At 46.0% G+C, this 19,962-nt stretch overlaps 2 protein-coding genes across 2 annotated transcripts; one reads left to right on the top strand and one right to left on the bottom strand.

The window, feature by feature from the left end:
- The first annotated feature begins 1,013 nt into the window (after positions 1-1,013).
- On the top strand, positions 1,014-9,914 carry tbc1d10c (TBC1 domain family, member 10C). Its single transcript, XM_056290817.1, has 10 exons — positions 1,014-1,056; positions 1,327-1,472; positions 2,043-2,139; positions 2,962-3,069; positions 3,320-3,426; positions 3,741-3,855; positions 4,332-4,397; positions 4,951-5,140; positions 5,840-5,997; positions 7,008-9,914. Exons 2-10 carry the CDS (start codon positions 1,327-1,329, stop codon positions 9,879-9,881), a joined length of 3,861 nt encoding a protein of 1,286 aa, XP_056146792.1. The 5' UTR covers positions 1,014-1,056; the 3' UTR covers positions 9,882-9,914.
- A 56-nt stretch (positions 9,915-9,970) lies between these two features.
- On the bottom strand, positions 9,971-19,619 carry rad9a (RAD9 checkpoint clamp component A). The gene is made up of 13 exons (XM_056291655.1): positions 19,481-19,619; positions 19,291-19,386; positions 19,109-19,179; positions 18,898-18,971; positions 18,720-18,768; positions 18,446-18,560; positions 18,205-18,304; positions 17,215-17,321; positions 16,662-16,768; positions 13,518-13,582; positions 13,313-13,411; positions 12,688-12,934; positions 9,971-10,920 (listed from the first exon to the last, which is right to left on the bottom strand). Exons 2-13 carry the CDS (start codon positions 19,322-19,324, stop codon positions 10,798-10,800), a joined length of 1,191 nt encoding a protein of 396 aa, XP_056147630.1. The 5' UTR covers positions 19,325-19,386; positions 19,481-19,619; the 3' UTR covers positions 9,971-10,797.
- Positions 19,620-19,962: the final 343 nt, after the last annotated feature.

The following is a 19,962-nucleotide window of genomic DNA, read 5'->3' as shown; positions in this document are numbered from 1 at the left end:
AAGACCCGCTGTACTCTGCCTCTGATTGGCTAATCCTTAAACCCCACCCTACCCAACCTAACAGAAGGAGGTATGAGTACTAGCCAATCAGTTGCAGAGCAGGGCGGGTCTTCGCGAAATGCGGATGGGAAAATAAAGCCAACGACGCAGTCCACACTCTTCCTCCAGTTCAGTTCGTTTCTGTTGCGTCGTTATTGCCCCAAAGGGTAATCGTTTGTGTAGTCTAGTGGAGGCGATGATAAAAAAAAACATACCTTAGGACGAACACAGTCAGTAACTTAAGTAGAAAAGTCCCTAGAATAAAACCAATTCCAGTTCATTAAAGCCGATTGGCACCAGGGTGGGCCTTGTCACCCACCGTCCCACAATGACACAGATATATGCCATTTTAAATTAAATCCGATTAAAATGTTAACAAATTTCCACAGTATTTACATAATTGGAATGTGCTATTAATGTACAGTTGTTCAAACTCTTATGACATTTTGCTCGGGCAATAATTACGTTAAAGAACCCCCCCCCCGTTATCAAACGGTACATCCTTCCAATACAAATCAAAATCAGAGTAAATACAATCTTTGACAAATCTGGAAACATCCTTCCACAGTCAATTGGAGAGGGGCCAATGCCAAAAGAGACGAATTGTCATCTCGGGGCGAGAGCCACAGAAGAAGCAGACAGTATTTACCCCACACACTGAAATCTAGTTCACCCTATTAGCAATGATTGAGTATTGGAGCATCTCTTTAACATAGATGAGTCATTTCACTTGTTTAAAAAATAGTCCTCTTTGTTGCTGTATAAGTTCCTATAAAAAGGGCAATAGTTTTGAGTCACAGCTTGCTGAGTGAGAGAGAGAGAGAGAGAGAGAGAGAGAGAGAGAGAGAGAGAGAGAGAGAGAGAGAGAGAGAGAGAGAGAGAGAGAGAGAGAGAGAGAGAGAGAGAGAGAGACAAGAGAGAGGAAGTTTCAGTTAGCCTCTCCCATCACTTTAGGATCTAAAACCCGACGGCTCTAGCAAGCCAAACAGAGACCAAGCTGGAGGGACATTTAAAAAGGTATTTAATCTTAATTTGATAGTTTTGATCATTTCGTGCTGTTCCTAACCGACGGTGAGAAAGTTGATTCAAAATGCTGGTTGAGGTGGTAAACACTTTAACTTGCAGCAGTTTAAGACATAGGTTTGAACATATCAATAGCAATGTTGAAAAAAGACAGGTTTCAGTCAGAAAAGCATCGTGTCCAACGGTTAAGGCAGTCAACATTTTGGAAACGGTCCTATTTTGTAATGACGAGGAACAATCTTCCCTTCGTGTCCTCCTCCTAAGATGTTGAATCCATCCAGTCTGGGCCAGGCTAACCACGTGGAGGAGGACAGCTCTGGTTCTGATGCAGGGTCAGAGGTCAGTTTTGGACCGCTGGCCATTGAGACAGATCGGTTTGGCTTCATTTTGATGAATGGATCCACAGCTGGGTGAGTAATGCAAGGTTTGTGCTTTGTACCGTGAGCAGAAAAGACGTTTTTCTGTTGGTTTTCAGTCTCTTTCTGTTATGGCATTGTTGGATTGTTGGTCAATTAAAATGGCAGGCAGAGGTGTGTTGTAAAAATATTGGTCCTTTGCAGAAAAATAAACATAAATAGAAAGTGCACCGCGCTGCCATTTAAGCCTAATAAAACAATGTAAAATCAGGATATGACCAGCCCAGCAAAAACAATCACCTGCCATCTTCACACTCCTTATTCATTACATCCTGGGCCTGTTGCCGTGGAGACATATGTGCTGCCGTTGTGCGGTTTTCCTGTTTCCTGTCTTGTTTGTGGTGCTGTCTCCCCTTGTGATGACAACACATTTAAATACGTGAATGCAAGTCAGCAATGCACAGCTAGTGTGCAAAAGGTCTCCATTTAAATGGACTTACCACAGCACAGGCTCACAAATGTCTAAGCAGACAACCAAATTTTCTGATCACTGCAGATTTTTTTTCAAATTATTGAATGTTAACCTATAATTGTGTATTTGTGTGTACTGTTTTGTGTCAGCAGTCTGGGCCCACCTCCTGAGCTGGTCAGGCAGAGGGAGGCCAAGTGGATCAGCATTATCAGCCAATGGGATCGCGTCTTACTGAAGAAGACAAGCAAAGTATGTCCTGAGTGTCTGAATTTGAGAGAGAGAGAGAGAGAGAGAGAGAGAGAGAGAGAGAGAGATCATTAAAGTGATATCTAATCGAATGCATTTCTTTTGTTAATGTTATTAATTTGTCTGAAAGATTGAAAAACTGTAATCTGAAATATTGCTTCCTTAGTAAAGGAGAAAAAAAGGCCTAAATGTTTGTCACAATATAGCGAAATTTTGATTTTGACATCAATGGTAGACGACCGCAAGCGGTGTGTTACCTCACACTCTTCTGGTGTCAGTCTTGACATAAGTTTTGGCCCCAATGGACTTGAGTTTGACTTGCCACCTAATAGCCTTGGACTAGACCCGGACTCAATGAGTTTCGGTTTCAGACTTGACATGAACTCCACCCTCTGAAGACTTGGTCTCACCATGGGTGGTCTTGGTTACCTATAATCATTACATGGTACCATAAATCAACTTTTGGATTTGATCACATCCAATAGAGTTAATGATCATGACTAATAACGAACCATCAGCAGTCAAAGAAGGTTGGATCCATTCATCTGGATACAGCGTTTATTGACATACACGTTTCATCACTCACCTAAGTGACATCTTGAGTCTAAACTGACTGCAGGTATCTCCACTCCTTATAAACAACACAGTTGCATAACAACTGAAACCAATGACCAGTTTGATATGCAAATATGGTGTGACCATTAACTAGAGTTACTCTAACTAGAGTTAGAGGAACCATCAGCAGGGAAGTATCATTAAGGCATTACCATTTCTGCTGGAGCTGCTATGGGCTGACTAAAAACCTCCCTAACCCATGTCCCTCAGGTCAAAGAACAGTGTCAGAGGGGCATCCCAGCCTCGCTCAAAGCCAAGTGCTGGCCACTGCTGTGTGGAGCCACTGAAAGGATGAAATGCAGCAATAACCTCTACCAGGTAGCTTCTGTACAGGGATAGACGATGGTAAAGAAATGCAAACCATTATTGCCATCATGCACATGAATACAGATGTAGTAGCAGAGTAGCTATGCCACGTGATGAGCATGCACAAGTATACACAATTCCATCCATGTTTGAGTCTTTGTGAAAATAAGCTTTTTAATGTTCACATTTGAGAGTGTTTTAAGGTTATATTTGGTGGCAGTGTTACGGCCCTTTATTAGTAAAATGTCTCCTCGTGTGTCAGAAACTCGACTCGGAGTCCGCGCTGCAGAACTGGGTGGACGTGATTGAGAGAGATCTGGACCGGCAGTTCCCTTTCCACGAGATGTTCCTCTCTCGGGACGGACACGGGTAAACAGTCTTTCTGCCTTTTGTGGCTTCTGCTGATGGAGGAGTAGCAACAGAAAATAGGTCTATTCCTCTCCATTCCCTCAATCCCTTAGCTGCTGTTTATCCCCCCTTGTCCATGCTCTTATATGCATTGATCCAGAGCGTACAGAAAGGGGACAGTTACCCAGATAAGTCAATTTGCTAATTTTAGCTCGATAAGCTTATTAACATTGACCAACTCTCTGGTATAAAGGTTGTTTTTTTTATCTAAAATTGATTGTATATCTTTTTGGCATGTTGTGTGTAAATCATTATTGTCATTTCTGTGTGCGTAGGCAGCGTGGATTGTTTCGGGTGCTGAAGGCCTACACCCAGTATCAACCAGAGGAAGGCTACTGCCAGGCGCAGGGGCCCGTGGCTGCCGTGCTTCTGATGAACATGCCTACTGAGGTACTAATCGATTTATAAATACATCCACTGAGCCATCCCACGAAACCTTCTGACCAAACCAATGAATTTGACTCATAGATTTAATTTACAACCATTTACTTCTTTATGGATGTGAGTGAGTGGAGGAAAATCTCACATCTAACAGGAAATTGGCCTACTTGGCTCCAGATGGTAACTACTCCTACTTCTGAATATACAGAACCTGTCCTGCCTTCAGAAAGCTTAGATGGCATATCCAAACATGTGTTTTTCTTACCCTCAATCTGCACAAGATACAGAACACTGACGTCTGTATCCCAATGAGGCCAAGGGCAATTTATTTTTACGATGTGTGATACGTAATACCTGATAAACAACAAAGTTCTCTTTTATTCTCTCCAACGGCTCATGAATATCTATTCGAACTACTGTAGCCTCTGATATTGACGTTATGGCATCTGTCCTGCGGCTCCTCTCTCCGTATTTGACTTTGCTAGGAGGCCTTCTGGTGCCTTGTGCAGATCAGCGAACAATACTTGCCCGGATACTACAGCCCTCTGCTGGTAAGACTATGTTCCTGCATGCCCACTTACCTCACCAACCCCTTACCCCCTTCATTCCGCTCGTTCAACACACACATTACGACCGTGTAAGAACTGGAAAGAACTCATTACCCAACGGCTTGTGAGCACATCCTGAACATTAGTGCTACAAATAGCAACCCCTGTAGCGTACAACCAGATGATAGAGATGGTAAGAGTTAAGGGTCGGGATAGAGTATTTAAGAATCAGTGGTGCCAAAAGGTGGCAAGAGGTTTCTTCTTTATGGGGAATATGAACGTGTTTAACATCTGCACACATTGTCCTTAAACTGGTGGTACTCAACTATAAGAGCCACGTGTTTGCAGGGGTTTTCCTCCTCCCCCCAGACTCAAGACCACACTACAGGTTGATTTCAGGAATTAGCACACCTTAAACCAGAAAGAGGTACAAATTAGTTAAAATCCCCTGTAGTGGTGTTGTTGGGGTAGCAAGATTTTCTATGGCACATGAGTTAGTATCACTGACTCAAACCACTCGAGCCTTGTGTCTGTGTGTGTGTGTGTGTGCACATAGGAAGGAGTTCTGTTCGATGCAGGCATGCTGACCTGGGTTCTGAAAAGGTCATGTCCGGCCGCCCACAGACACTTGGAGCGCTACGGGGTGCAACCACTCATGTTTGCCACCGACTGGCTGATGTGTCTGTTCACACGCCACCTGCCCTTCAACACCTTGCTCCGGGTGTGGGACCTCTTCTTCTGCTACGGTATGTCCTACTCACGGGAAAGACGGGAAAGACTAATACACAAACAACAACAATATTACCTTAAAGTGAGGCAGCAAAAGATGAGTTATAATTTAAAAAAAGTCTTTTGGGGGCGTCCGGGTGGTGTGGCGGTCTATTCCGTTGCCTCCCCATATGGGGATCGGTGGTTCGAATCCCTATGTTACCTCCGGCTTGGCCAAGTGTCCCTAAAGACACGATTGGCTGTGTCTGCGGTTGGGAGGTCGGGTGTGGGTATGTGTCCCCATCGCTGCACTAGCACCTCCTCTGGTCGGCTGGGGTGCCAAAATAAAAGTCCTTTTTTGTTGCTAAATTGAAAACAACTCAAGTTTGACTTAATCCTCTTAGTGAAGTTAATCTGTTGAGGAACGCTACAACAAAATATGTAAGAACTAATGGAATCACAAGACCATAACAACATCAAAAATCACCTTTGTAAGCATGAACTATGACATCATTACATTTCCTTACAGTTTTTACTTACAAAAGGTTTGATTTAATTCGGTTATGGTCTCATTTTTTGCTATGAAATATTGAACTGATTGTCATGGAATGAGAAAATTCTCTTACATGCAAGATGTTTTCTCTGCCGTTCCCTGTATCCCATCGCTCTGCTGTGTAAAGGCGTCCCTCGTTCTGCATGCTCATTTCGGCCATTTCTCCTTCCATTGTGTCTCCCAGGGGCGCGGGTGCTGTTCCAGGTGGCGGTGGTGCTGGTGCGAAGGGTGCTGGGCCGGGCCGAGAAGAGGCAGCAGTGCCAGGGTCAGGTGGAGACCCTGGAGAAGCTTAGGGCCATCAAGGAGGAGGTGAAAGACGAGGATGATTCCTTCATAACTGAGGTTAGAATTAACATGTTACCTCCTGCTCCATAGAACTTACTAGAAAATAGGGAAACCTAGTGTCATAGATGCAAAGTTCAACTGTTGAGGGAGTTGGTTTTGAACATGACGATACGGGATCAGGGCAGCACGGTGGCACAGTGGTTAGCGCAGTCGCCTCACAGTAAGAAGGTCCTGGATTCGAGCCCCGGGGTAGTCCAACCTTGGGGGGGGGGGTCATCCCGGGTCGTCCTCTATGTGGAGTTTGCATGTTCTCCCCGTGTCTGCGTGGGTTTCCTCCGGGTGCTCCAGTTTCCTCCCACAGTCCAAAGACATGCAGATCAGGTCAATTGGCCGTCCTAATTGTCCCTAGGTGTGAATATGTATGTGTGTCGGCCCTGTGATGGCCTGGCGCCGTGTTCAAGGTGTCTCCCCGCCTGCCGCCAAATGACTGCTGGGATAGGCTCCAGCATCCCTGTGACCCTGAGAGCAGGATAAGTGTTTTGGATAATTGATGGATGGATACGGGATCACCGTATCAAGAGCGTAACTGGAAGCAGGCTTAGTATTGACGGCACATTTTCAGTTGAGTAGCGAGCATCACATATTACGAACAATGTCACTTCAACTTTTATCAAATGATTTGATTTGAGCATGATAAGGGTGACGGAGCACAATTTACTTTGCATTTCTGTTCATGGCACGCCTGTGAAATCCTATCTCAAATGAAACGGCATGGGTAATACCAAGTGACCGAATATGAGGGAAAGGCTAAGAGAGAATAGTGGTGGGGATGCAGCAAAAATATATTTTTTTCCAATTTTTCTACCCATTGAGGATTATGATGTCAATTAAAAATGTTGCAATTGGATAGGATTAATTTTGCCATATATCTTATAGACCACGGTTGGTGCACATACCTCAATTATGTATCGTTAAGCGTGCACGTTAAGTGTAATCATGTACAAATTATAATATGACATTATATTGACATTAGCTTTTTTTTTTTTTAAACTTTGGCACGATCTCAGGTGTGCTCTGTGCCGCTGTCTGATAGAGATCTGAAGAAGCAGATGGAAAAGCAGCTTGACAAGTGGAGGAAGGAGCGACCCTCGTCTACTTTTGACCCCACAGGTCGTTGCCATGGATATCGGACCGCTTCGGCCCAAGTTTTGGAGCGAGAGGGAGCGCGTGACAGGAAGGAGAGAGAGACAAGTAACCTGTCTGTCCCCCTCACTCGCTCCGCCTCCAATCTCTCCCTCTCTCCTTCTCTCCTCCGCAAGAGGTGGAGGACGGGGGGAAAGGCCAACGTGGATGACTGGGAGGGCAGAGGTAAACTGGGGAGGAATTTTTCCATGGGACCATGGGACACGGCGAGGGAAACCTGGGTCGGGAGCAGGCCAAAGAGGGTGCAGCCTGTTGACGAGAAAGAGGAAAAGGCTTCGGAGGAGCACCAGAGAGAGACAAACGTAACAGGACGAACCGAACAGGGAGAACATCTCAAAGAACCACAACCGATGTCAGACAACCACAGTGGAGATGGAGAGAGGGAAAATCCCAAAGAACAGGTGGAGATAGAACAGCCCAGCCGGCCTGGAGAGACAGAGGCAAGCAAAAGCTCAGACGAAGCGCCGTCAAAGCAGAGAGAACACTGCTGTGATAAAGGAGACACGGCAGTGGAAACAGAACCGACCCAAGGTAGAGCTGAAACCCAGTCCACCGGAAATATTGTCCAGCACGTTAAACGGACCTCCCTTCCCATATCTTGCACTGAGGTCCAGGTAGAGGAGCTGGACTGCGATGCTCAGTCACAGGCCCGAGAACAAGAACTGCAGAGTCCCAGCGGGGAGAACCAGGAGCGGGAAGGCGAAAGCAGAGACTTGGCAGAATCACTGAACGAGATGGTAACCCTGGCAGCAGAAAGTGACAATATGGTTGCCACTGCGGAAAGCCAGGCTGACGCTGAAAGGGCTGAAACGGAGTTCAAGTCAGAGGTAGAGACACGAGTAACAGTCGACTCAAGTCAGGAAACTTTGACTCAGGCGGACATGAAACCAGAGTTGGTGGCGGAGCTCGACAATGCGCAGCGGGTAGAGGTGCACGCACACACAGAGATAAGAAACGAGAGTGATACCGAGACACAAACACAGACTGAGACAGATCTGAGCTCACAGACTGACGGAGATGACAAAAGTCAAACGATCAAAGACCCAGATTCAGCACTAGAGTCGAACATGCAACAAGAACCAAATGCATCATTGGAGGCAGACAAAGGCTCACAGGGAGATCAAATAGAAGTGAAAGTAAGAAATACTGAGCCAGCAGAGCAAACAAAAATAAATGAGTCTCAGGTCCAGACAGAGACGGAAACCAGTGAACTGTCAGAGATGCAGGAGGAGGCGGAAGAAAACTTTCAGATACAGGAGGGACCTGTGACAGAGGCACAGAAAGACTCCGATTTATGCGGAGATGCATCCTCACTTAAAGAGACAAAGAGAGAGGATGAAATGTTATCACCAGCTGAAAACATCCTCCAAAAGGGAGATCCCCCCGACTCGGTCGATAACACAAGTACAGAAACAAAGACAGAGATAACTGTTTGCACAAAGGAAGAAACACACGCATTAGAGTCAACAGTACACTCAGATCACGCATCGGCTGAATGCTCAGAGATTGAAATTGAAAAAGAGGGACCTGAACAGGCACAGACAGACGGAGGAGCGGAGCTTGCTGAATGCACACATATGGAGGTAAACCAGGAAACAAGCAACCATATCACGACAGATGAAGAAACTCAGACCGACCCGGAGGCCGCAGAACACGAGACACTTCTCGGGGAGGTTGAGACTCAAACAGAGCCGGCAATGCTGAGCTCCAGTGACGAGACTTTACAAACTGTGAACCCAGAGCAGCCTGGAGACGAACGGCCGCGGAGCGAGGTCAGCATTGATCCTGTGGAGGAAAAACAGGGACTGGAAATAGTTGAAGAGAAAGCCACAGAACCAGAGGATTCTTGTATAGCTTCTCCTTGCCAAATTGACTCATCAAATATCCCTCAACCAATGTGTAAGGATGAGCAACGTGCGATGGACCGTCCAAGTAACACGAGTAACCCACAACAGCAAAACGGCGAGGAGTCTCACCTCTTCAAAGAACTTGTTGAGCCATGTAACCCTGCCGGGCACCGCACAAGCTCGTTTTCCGGCGATTTCCGTGTCCGTAAGTCATCTAGTTCCCACAAGTCCAAGTTCACTCGGAAGCTCTCTGAGGATCTGTTCACTGCCCCCCCTCAGCAATCAATATCCGCCTCTGCACACACAGAGCAGCCTGAACAACCTGAACAGTCTGAATCACAACCTGATCCTGCGTCTCTAACCTCCAGCCAAACTCTACTTGACGCCACCCATTCTGAAGCGTCCTCGTCTCAGCCCGTCCTGGAAAGCACCCCGCCGGCCTCCGAAGAAGAGACCGGTGGCACTGAAGGGACCGCGGCGCCACAGAGGGAGGCAAAGCAAGAGCAGAGGCTGACAGGAGCCCCCAAACGCTTTGGTCTCTTCCGCAGACTAAGAAAAGAGCAGCCCAAAATCCAGGTCCCCAAAATCCTGATTCAGGACTTTAGTGACGGAGTAGGGAAGGAGCGCACGGTGGAGGAAGCAGGGGAGGAGAAACTGAGCTCCAGGGAGAGGAGGAAGAGACGGAGGGAGCGAGAGAGGAAGGAGAAAGAGGAGGAAAAGTTGAGAAAAAAGAGAGAGAAGGAGCAGGAGAAAGAGAGGGCACAAGAAAGGAGGAAACCCCTGATGAAGGGGAAAAGTTTTCAGGTCCAAGGAGCCCAGGAAGACTCTAGTGGCTCACAGACACTCGACTTTGAAAGTCACTCTTCTTCTTATGCTGATTCCTACTTCTAATAAACAAATACTGCCTGTAACTGAATGCGTTTGTATGTGAATGTAAATAAAACAATTCTATTTTCAAAAACCTGAAAATGTGTTTTATTGGCTGTACACTGTAAAAATGCAGGCTAGGTTCAGTGCTAGAGGAAACAGAAAATCCTTTTTTCTTTTTAGAGTCCATTTTCTCCTTCTGATCACAGAATTCCAAGTCCGACGTGGTCATCTTTACGGTTAAAAGGAGTCCCCAGTACCCGACAAACAGCAATCCTTGTTACTGATTTTGTCTGTCCTTTAGATAGATTTACAGCAAAACGCATGTGCGGGTCAGTAAAGTTTGAGAAGAGGGGCATCCAGGTAGCATAGCGGTCTATTCCATTGCCTACCAATGGGGATCGCCAGTTCGAATCCTGTTACCTCCGGCTTGGTCAGGCGTCCCTACAGACACAATTGGCCGTGTCTGTGGGTGGGAAGCCGGATGTGGGTATGTGTCCTGGTCGCTGCACTAGCACCTCCTCTGGTCGGTCGGGGTGCCTCTTCGGGGGGGGGGGGGGATAGCATGATCCTCCCACGCGCTACGTCCCCCTGGCGAAATTCCTCACTGTCAGGTGAAAAGAAGCGGCTGGCGACTCCACATGTATCGGAGGAGGCATGTGGTAGTCTGCAGCCCTCCCTGGATCGGCAGAGGGGGTGGAGCAACAACCGGGGAAGGCTTGGAAGAGTGGGGTAATTGGCTTGATACAATTGGGGAGAAAAAAAAAAGGCTGGTAATAAATGAGGACCTAGCATTTGAAGAATTAATTTCTGTGCTTGTAGGGATTTCAGAGGCCCTGACATAAAAACACACGCACAAACATACACACACGCGCGCACACAAAAAAAAAACCAAAACATTTAGCTCAGTCCCTTTTTTCCAACACTGATAAGTCCACAGTCAAGGCAACTCTGCTTGAGTGTCATCATCACTGTCACTGGCTAGCACTTCCCGACCCGTCACCATCTGATTGGTCACCTGAGAAGAGGTGGAAAACACCGAGCCGAAGAACAGGGAGCGGAACTGATGACCATGAAAAAGATAAAGGAAAGAGAGAAAAGAAATGAGAAAAATTATTAAATTTAAATCTTAAACAAGCAGTTTCTGTGAAAAATGGTATTCAGCCATTTTCCACTTAAGCAATCATCATATTAGGCGGCAAACCTTTTCTACAGGTTTCCCATCGCTTTTTGGGGACTTTGGATGACAGAATCACTAATATAATGTGTTTCTGCAAAGGGATAGAAAGTGAAGACTTTCTAAGAGCACACAAAACATTTAAGAAGATTGTCTTTATAGATGCTCAATAATCCAGACAAGGAAATCACAGAAAGTTGAATCAGTTCATCTGGACACGTTTACTGAGAGAAACGTTTCATCACTTAAGTGACAGGAGTGACAGACTTATCACTTCTGATAAGTGACTTATCAGAAGAGGGAAGATGGCGGTGCAAATTCCCATTTGCGGTGGCCTCACCCAGTACCGTCCATGCAGTGTCTTTGTCCATGTCTGCGTCTAAGTTTGTCTTTGTTTGATGGCTGGGAGAGCTGGCGCTGGATCAGCCGGGAGAACTTGGTCTGCTGCATCGTGTGGGCCCAGGGACCACGGCCCTGCCTGGAGCTGTGCCCGAAGAGGTAACACTGAGGGCAGTCTGACAGGACGCGGGGTGGGCTAAGCTAACTGCGAGCACATGCAGACCGACAGTTCTGATAACACCAGCGGCAGTCTGGCGGTGGCCTCGCCTAACCTTGACTGTGTTTTTAGTGTCGTCGTGTGAAGTGCGGGGAGGTGTGTTGAAGGTGTCTGGCTGGGAGATCTAGCGTTGGATCGGCTGAGGGAGCTTGGTCTGCTGCATTCTGTGGGCCCAAAGGACCACAGCCCTGACCGGAGCTGCATCCGAAGAGGAAACACTGAAGGCGGTCTGACAGGACGCAGAAGCAGGGCAGGCTAAGCTGTTAGCTCATGCAGACCGGCAGTTCCGACAGTCATCCTGGCTGGCGTTCGTTCTCCTGGACAGTGTTTTTTTTTTTTTTTTTTGTTTAGTTTGGATATATGTGTTAGTTTGGATACATGTGTTCTTGTAGTTCTTGTAGTTTTTGGGTGTGTGTTTTGTCTTTGTGTTGCACTGCTGTGGGTTGGGGGAAACAATGTTTCGTTTCATTTCATGTGCTCAAGTGCATGAAATTAAACGACAAATAAAGTGTTTCTGATTCTGATTTCTGACCACTTCAGTCTCAAGTGACTGCAGGTACCCCCAGAGGATTGGGGAATAGCTGCAATCACAGCATTGTAAGATGGTAACAGATGTACAGATGCCGGGAGAATCGCTGTGACTTGTACATCGGGGAAACCAAACAGACAATGGCCGAGAGGATACCACAACAGAAGCGTTAACGCATGAGGCCAGGACTCTGCAGTCTACACCCATCTACAGGCCAGTGGCCACTCTTTCAAGGATGAGGACGTGCACATCCTTGCTAGGGAGGAACGCTGGTTTGAACAGGGAGGCAAAGAGGCCATCTACGTGAAGAGGGAACGACCATCCCTGAACCTGCAGTCAGTTGAGACTGAAGAGGTCACTTAGATGAGTGATGAGACGTTTCTCTCAATAAACGTTGTGTCCGGATGAACTGATTCAACTTTCTGTGATTTAAGAACATGGCAGGTCATAATAGAAAACCTTTGGGAACACAATATTAAAAACTGATGCCTGTGACACTTTCAACTAGTTGGTAATGAGAACTGTAATGAGAATTTAATAGATAGTTGGTTTGAAAACCGAACTATACCTTTTTATTTGGTGGTCCTGCTAGGCTGTCTGGGTTGACTTGCTCATCTGTCTCTTCTTCACTGTCTGGCCTAGTCGTGTGATTGGCTGATGGAGACTGGTGTGAATGCGCATCACTAGACAAGGTTGGTGTTGACGGATCTGTAGCTGAGGGTTGCGGTACTGTGCTTGTATCCATGGCGATGAGGTAGGAGTCCATATCATCATTCATCAAGTCATCATCTGTAGTGCATGATAGCGTACTCACTCTGTAGGGGAGAGGAGAGCATCTGGGCTGTTTACGGGGGAAAACGATTAAAACGAGGATCTGAAAAATGTCTCTCCAACTTCGGTTTCCTCACCTCGAGCCTAAAACATACAAAGAAAGCAATTCTGGAGGCAAATCCCCAACAGATTCTCTTATTTTCCACTAAGAGATTTTTGACATCAACAAACTAAAAACACTTGACATTTCAAGGCCAAGTTTGAAAACCGGTTTGGAAAATCTTAAACTGACATGATGTTTAGTAAAAAAAAAAAATCATACATTTAAGGTTATAATTTCAGAGAATGTCACAGCACCCGAGCATTATACTAGACTTTTTTATACCCTCTCACTCATGTTGTCTGCTATGAAGGCTAGTTACCTTTGGGTACGCTTGTTATGGAGGCTGGACTCATCAGATAGTGTGGCCAGCACGAAGTTCACCTCCAGAACGCTGTCTGTTACTGACAGGATCACAGGACTACCATACAGACAGATGCATGTAAACAACAGACACATCACACCATGTGTTTGAAGTACTGTCTGTACACATCATTACACCTGCATGTGAGTGCGGATTTCCCTACCTGCCTGGCTCATCAAAGTACATCGAGATGGGGAGACCTGTGGACTCTGCAAACACCAGTAAACCCTTTGAGAAAAGACAACAACGTATGATGGTGAGCAGCCCTCATTAATGAACATGTCAGTTTAAGCGATAAGAAAATGTTTTAACCACAGTGTATGGAGTTCTCTCCCTCCATCCACTTGGTGTTTGGAAATCAGTAACTGATGCAGCGATCCACCAATCACTGCGTCCTCCAATACTGAGCTCTGACACTCCATGAACACACAGCAGCTTAATGCAACATACGATAAACAATGATGGATTAGTCAAGACATATCTAAAAGAAATGTGGAAAAGTGTGGTGGGAAAAACTGTAAAAAAAATTCATGTTATCCTGACTGACTGGGGGGAGGCGGGGGGCTGTGCAGTTTTTATTCTTTTCCCTTAAATTGTAACTTCTCAATCCCCCGTGTTACCTCCGGCTTGGTCGGGCGTCCCTACAGACACAATTGGCCGTGTCTGTGGGTGGGAAGCCGGATGTGGGTATGTGTCCTGGTCGCTGCACTAGCGCCTCCTCTGGTCAGTCAGGGCGCCTGTTCGGGGGGGGGAGAGGGTGAACTGGGGGAATAGTGTGATCCTCCCACGCGCTATGTTCTCCTGGCAAAACTCCTCACTGTCAGGTTAAAAGAAGGGGCTGGCAACTCCACATGTATCGGAGAAGGCATGTGGTAGTCTGCAGCCCTCCCCGGATCGACAGAGGGGGTGGAGCAGCGACCGGGACGACTCGGAAGAGTGGGGTAATTGGCCGAATACAATTGGGGGAGAAAAAAATGTTATAACTTCTCCCCCTGGTCTGAGCCTTACTCCACCCACTGTATAATTTTGAAAAATGCTAAAAAGTGGGCAAGGGGCCTGGGTGGGGGGGGGGGGGGGCGGTTGGGTGAGGCAGGCGCATGGGCAGGAGTAGCTGTGGAGATACGCAAGAAAGGCCCGGCGACTTGCCAGCTTGCTGCGGCACACCGCAGTACCTAGTCCCCTCCACCAGCCCCCCTTCCAGCATGACGTCAGACACCACCCCACGCAGATGCCCTGACTACCACAACACGGATGCACCACAGACAGGCCGTGGCTTTCCGGCGGCGGAGAGAGGCAGACGACTGCTTCCCCCAGCCGTGGCGCGGACCCAGCCAACCGACTCAGTTGTCTGGTAGTGCTTCTACAGCCGTCAAAAGCACAAGACTGAACCTCTGCACCAAATTTGAAAATGATGGAACAATATAACTACAACTGTACATTGACAGAAATCCAAAAGGTTGAGAAAATGTAATAAAGGCACGAGGTTAGTGAGTAAACTCCTGTGGATGAGGAGTCTCGATCAGCTTATATTTGAAAATGAGGGCGGTTTCACAGACTCACACTCAAGGGTGGGGGCTGGTGGAGGTGGGTCACCCACCACTGATTTGAGGGCGTTAACATTCTTCTTTTTTTTTATAAATGTCATTACATAGATAAGTCCCAACTGGTGGACTCTACGTCAGCATTGACCTTGCAAAGTTCAGGGCTGATTTAAAACATTAGATGGTGTGTTCAGTCATTTTCAACCCATGAAATGGTGGATTTTTATAAATTTGGTAAGAAATGTCAATATTAACACCATCATTGATGCGATTCATCACAGCACAGTCATACCATTCAGTTTACAGCTGAAAAAACACATTGAAGTGTTTAGTACCTCTTTAACCTAAGGAGGTGGCGAATATTGGGCCAGATGTCCTACTCGCCAAAAGGAATGCGAAGCGGTGCGGTGGCCTCTTGCTTCCTGGTGTAGTGATCGCCATGGGTCCATCAGGACCTTAGCATATGGCCGCTCCTACGCAAATGTGTCCGAAGCAGCACCTTCTCGTGGTATCTCCTGTTTCCCCAAGTCTGCTGCGGGGGCGACCGGGTTCTCGGCGGTATAAATGGGTGGGTCGATTGGACTCGTTAGCCTTGGTTGGCAGCCAATCTAGGAGAAGGACAACTCTGATTTCAAACCCAGGTAGAAGAAGCTCGTCAGCCTGTCGGGCAGTTCATCTAATAGAAGGACAACTCTGATTTCAAACCCGGGTAGATGAAGCTCGTTAGCCTGTCGGGCAGTTCATCTAGGAGAAGGCAAACTCTGATGTATAACCTCTGCTGCCTTGCGGGTATACTCGTCTACGGGGAAGGCTTCGGGAAGAAACCCTGAGGCAAAATCTGCATCCGTCTCCATTGCCAGTCGTCTTGCCACTGGTAGTAGGTGGTCTCGGACGAGAGTGGGGTTGATGATGCACAACTCTTCCTCACTTTAATCATTGCGCAAGTCATCAGTCATCCATCACAGGATGACTAGATGGTCCTCATCATTGCGACGGACGAACAAATAAACCTCTTTAACCTAAACCCAACCTTCAGAAGTCCCTTCATGGGTTCAACTTTGTAGAAGACCAGTTTTAACTTAATAAAAAAATTTTCACCAGCAGGCATATGTACATCCGCTCAAAGGCTAGTTAGCCACAGTCAGCTCAGTCTATTTAACATGTTGATTTGATAATGAAGGCAGCACGGTGGCGCAGTGGTTAGCACGGTCACCTCACAGTAGGGAGGTCCTGGGTTTGAAATTGGGGGTCGTCCCGGGTCGTCCTGTGTGGAGTCTGCATGTTCTCCCCATGTCTGCGTGGGTTTCATCTGGGTGCTCCGGTTTCCTCTCACAGTACAAAGACATGTAGGTCAGGTGAATCGGCCGCACTAAATTGTCCCTAGGTGTGAATGTGTCGGCCGTGTGATGGACTGGCGGCCTAGCCAGGTCGTCTCCCCACCTGCCGCCCAATGACTGCTGGGATAGGCTCCAGCATCCCCGCAACCCCAATTGGGATAAGCGGCTTGGATAATGGATGGATGGATTTGACAATGAAGTTTAAACTAACCAATAACAGTAGAGCTCATCTTTTAAAGTTTGTCAGACATAGCAGCAGTGACTAAGATAAGTGGGACTTGGAAAATTTTTTGCAAACAGTCAATATTTCTCTTCTTGCCTTTCATTAATGCTTAAACAGAATCTCTCTCTCTCACACACATACACTCTCTCTTTCTCTCTCTCCCCCCACACACTTTCCTCCCTCCATCTTTGCTTCCCCCGTCTCACCCGAAGCTCCTTCAAACAGAAGGTGATGCTTTTTTCAGCTCTGACAGCAAAGTGGTCGAACTCATCGGAAGACAGACACATCTCTGTCGCCATGGTCTTGGATTGCTCTGGAGAGGGAGGAAGAAAGAGAAGAAGTGGGGATAAAGAGATTAAAATTATTTTTCCCACAGCTTAATATTAACAAAACTTGTCACTCTACAAGTTTTCCCCATTTGCTCAGTTACTGACAGTGTCAAAACAATCAACAAACATAGCACAGCTTTACAGAAAATGACATGGCAGCTTTTAAATTTAAAAGTATATTTTAGTTATTCCACATACATGCATAATTTCAATTGAACATTTCAAAATTAATGAACTTCTTTTTTGGAAGTACTGATACGGATTGCCTGGAAAAGAAAGTCTGAATGCTGGTGGAGATAGTGGATTCTGATGTTGGAAAGCAACAGTTCACCAAGTCCTACTCAGATTTATTCATTAAAAAAAAGAAAAGAGGATTTCCTCCCTACATACGTAAAACTTCAATAACTTAATAAAAAGGGAACCTATTCACCTGCCTCTTCCCCCACATGGTTCCTAAACCAAATGTATTCATTGTTCACAGACAGAGTCACTTCTTCCAAAGATGGAGGAAAGTGCAACACAGTTTCCACCAGCAACCTAATGGAGGGAACATGGTGTAAATTAGAAGAGCGAAAACGACAAAGGAAAAGAGCATAAACAGATCATGCATAAGAGCAACGATGCAGCAAAGGCCAGAGTAATATTAAGTACAGATAACTGTATAGACTGTGGTGATTGTGGGATGAGGGCCTTGGGTCTCTGTTGTGTTTTGTGACCCCCACTGACCCATGCCTTCAGCGTCCTGATGACTTCTGTTGCTGCTTGTTTTGCTTTCGTTCACGATTAATTTTGCACCATTTGTGTTAGCTGTGATATGTATGAGGCATTAATCTCACACTGCACTTTTCTCTCCATCTGTGTGAGTCCTGAGCCTAAGTTTTCTTCCTATGTGTACGAGACCTCTATCCTTTCTCCAGGGTTTTGTAGTACTAAACTGTTGTTGATGCTTGGGGCTGTACCTGCTCTGTGGCGGCGTCTGTGGAGGATGTCGAACGTGTTACTGAGGAGGATCCCTGACAGTTCACTCTTTATGCTTTGCATTGTTTCCCTTTTAAAGTATATAATTGTTATGTTTTCAGTTGTTTTGCTATTACTTACATTTTTTTTTTGCACGATTTCCTTTGCCTTCAACCCTTTTTCTATTGAGCAGTTACTGTTAATCTGTTACTGTTTGTCTAATGTGTCCACTCGACACCTATCTATCCTGGAAGAAGGATCCTCCCACTGTTATTCTATGATTTTTATTCCTGATGAGGATTTTTCTGTGGAGTCTTTTCTAAAGAGTAACTGTAAGACAAAATTGTGATTTAGGACTATACAGATAAAATTGCCTTGACTTGATACTGTCTGAGAGAGGAAAGGGGGGGAAAAAAAGCAAACATTATTTGTTGATAACAAAGGAGAGAAAGTTTTTTGAGACCTAGGTTGGGCTCGGAGTACATTGGAACAGCTGTCCTTATCAAATACAGCCTGCAGGCTCTCGCTATCCTGGAAACGCAGGTTGTGTGTTTTCAGCAACCCTGCAGAAGACACACAGATGCACAGAAACAGTGTGTCAACTTAAGACTGTAGTCATACACTTAGTATTATGTAGCCTTTTTCAGTTATAGTTTCGTTGGAGGCAATCTAAACTACCAAAACCCCACATGGACTTCCCATACCATGTTTACAGTGCAGAGTGAAGGTGATGCGACTCTTTTCCTCATCGAGCTGTATGTGACATTTGTCTACTGTCTTTTCCAGGGAGGCCAGCGATCTGAACACTGTTTGCACACTCTGACTCGCACACAGATGAAGGAAAGGGAGACAATGAAGGAGGGAGAGACATTGGAAAAAAAGAAAAGAAATGAAAAGCAGTATGTATGAGACAGAGACAGGATGAATGAGGAAACCCCCTCCCCCCATTCCTCATTTTCTTTCTCCATCTCTCGCTACCTTAATGACCATCTTACAGCGGAGGGCTTGCCCATGAGGAATGGTGTACCTGCAGAAGAAGGAAAGAGTGTTAAGAGGATCACACGTGATAGCATTCCAATGTAAAACACATAATGGTGATGCTCACTGTTTCACTTGGTCGGTCCCGTGGCATAAATGGAAGGTTTAATGAGTGTACCTGCTGAAGAACAGAGGGGCGAAAAGGAAGCATGCATACGCGGATCGAGAGGCGTTCACAGATCTAAGACCAAGCTAGAAGATAAAGCAGAGAAGAATGGCAAAAATCATTAATTCTTTGTTATGAAACAATGCAGTGGCTGAACCAATAGCAGGTAAGACAATATGTGTGGAAAAGAAGAGCACTTGTATAATGTGCTGTAACGGCTTACCCCATCTTCCTGAGGCTCCAAGTACAGCTCATCACCTATTCTTGACAGTGAGTGAATAGCTTTGGCTAGCACTGTTTGACGAGTGTACACACACAAACACACACATACACATACAATCGTCATTATCTATACTTGTCTTTAAATGGGTTGCAACGTAAGACTGACAGATCGACCCAAGTTACCTTTCACATTGCCTCCCGTCACAACGCTGTCCATTTTAACCCCTTCACACGTGGAGAAACTGGTAAAGCGTTATAAACACGTTTAGAAGTTGTCAGCTGCAAGAAAATGACATGATCGGATGGTTAGCAAGGTAGCCAAAGCTGGCCGCTGCTCTTAGTTTTACCAATGAGAGTGTAGTAGTTTGCGCACCAGCGTTAGATCCTTAAAAAACCCGAAAGTATACCCAGGAAAGACATCGCATTTGTATGGTTCCCATACACAGGAGAAAATGCACTTTTACACGCAACTATATTAGCTGGTTAACATGTCGGCGGTGGGGAAACTGGTGTTATTTACGCCGCTTTAACATTCGTCCAAACAGTCGACCAATCACAGAGACCCTTGTGCGCCTGCGCATTGGGTAGCGATTGACTTAAAGGGAACGCTTCACTTAGTAAAAAAAAGAAGTTTCACATAGTTGAAAAGTAAAGACTCTAGTTTTCATCATCTGACATGTTGTTTTGGCATTTGGTCTAACTTTGTGTTGAGTTAAACTGACAACAATCCACACTATCTATCTATCTATCTATCTATCTATCTATCTATCTATCTATCTATCTATCTATCTATCTATCTATCTATCTATCTATCTATCTATCTATCTATCTATCTATGTCTGTGTGCGTGTGTGC

Source organism: Lampris incognitus, chromosome 1 (genome assembly GCF_029633865.1).
Source record: "Lampris incognitus isolate fLamInc1 chromosome 1, fLamInc1.hap2, whole genome shotgun sequence".
NCBI classification, from domain to species: Eukaryota; Metazoa; Chordata; class Actinopteri; order Lampriformes; family Lampridae; genus Lampris; species Lampris incognitus.
The sequence above is the reverse complement of the archived record's forward strand: the minus strand, read 5'-3'. Positions and strand labels throughout refer to the sequence as shown.

Excerpts from the sequence above, each read along its gene's own strand:
- tbc1d10c (XM_056290817.1), top strand. The coding sequence starts at position 1,327 with ATGTTGAATCCATCCAGTCTGGGCCAGGCTAACCACGTGGAGGAGGAC. Across the intron at positions 4,398-4,950 it reads GATACTACAGCCCTCTGCTG|GAAGGAGTTCTGTTCGATGC; the intron begins GTAAGACTATGT and ends GTGTGCACATAG. Across the intron at positions 5,141-5,839 it reads GGACCTCTTCTTCTGCTACG|GGGCGCGGGTGCTGTTCCAG; the intron begins GTATGTCCTACT and ends TGTGTCTCCCAG.
- rad9a (XM_056291655.1), bottom strand. The coding sequence starts at position 19,324 with ATGGACAGCGTTGTGACGGGAGGCAATGTGAAAG. Across the intron at positions 19,180-19,290 it reads GACGGGAGGCAATGTGAAAG|TGCTAGCCAAAGCTATTCAC; the intron begins GTAACTTGGGTC and ends CTCGTCAAACAG. Across the intron at positions 17,322-18,204 it reads GTACTCCGAGCCCAACCTAG|GTTGCTGGTGGAAACTGTGT; the intron begins GTCTCAAAAAAC and ends TCCCTCCATTAG.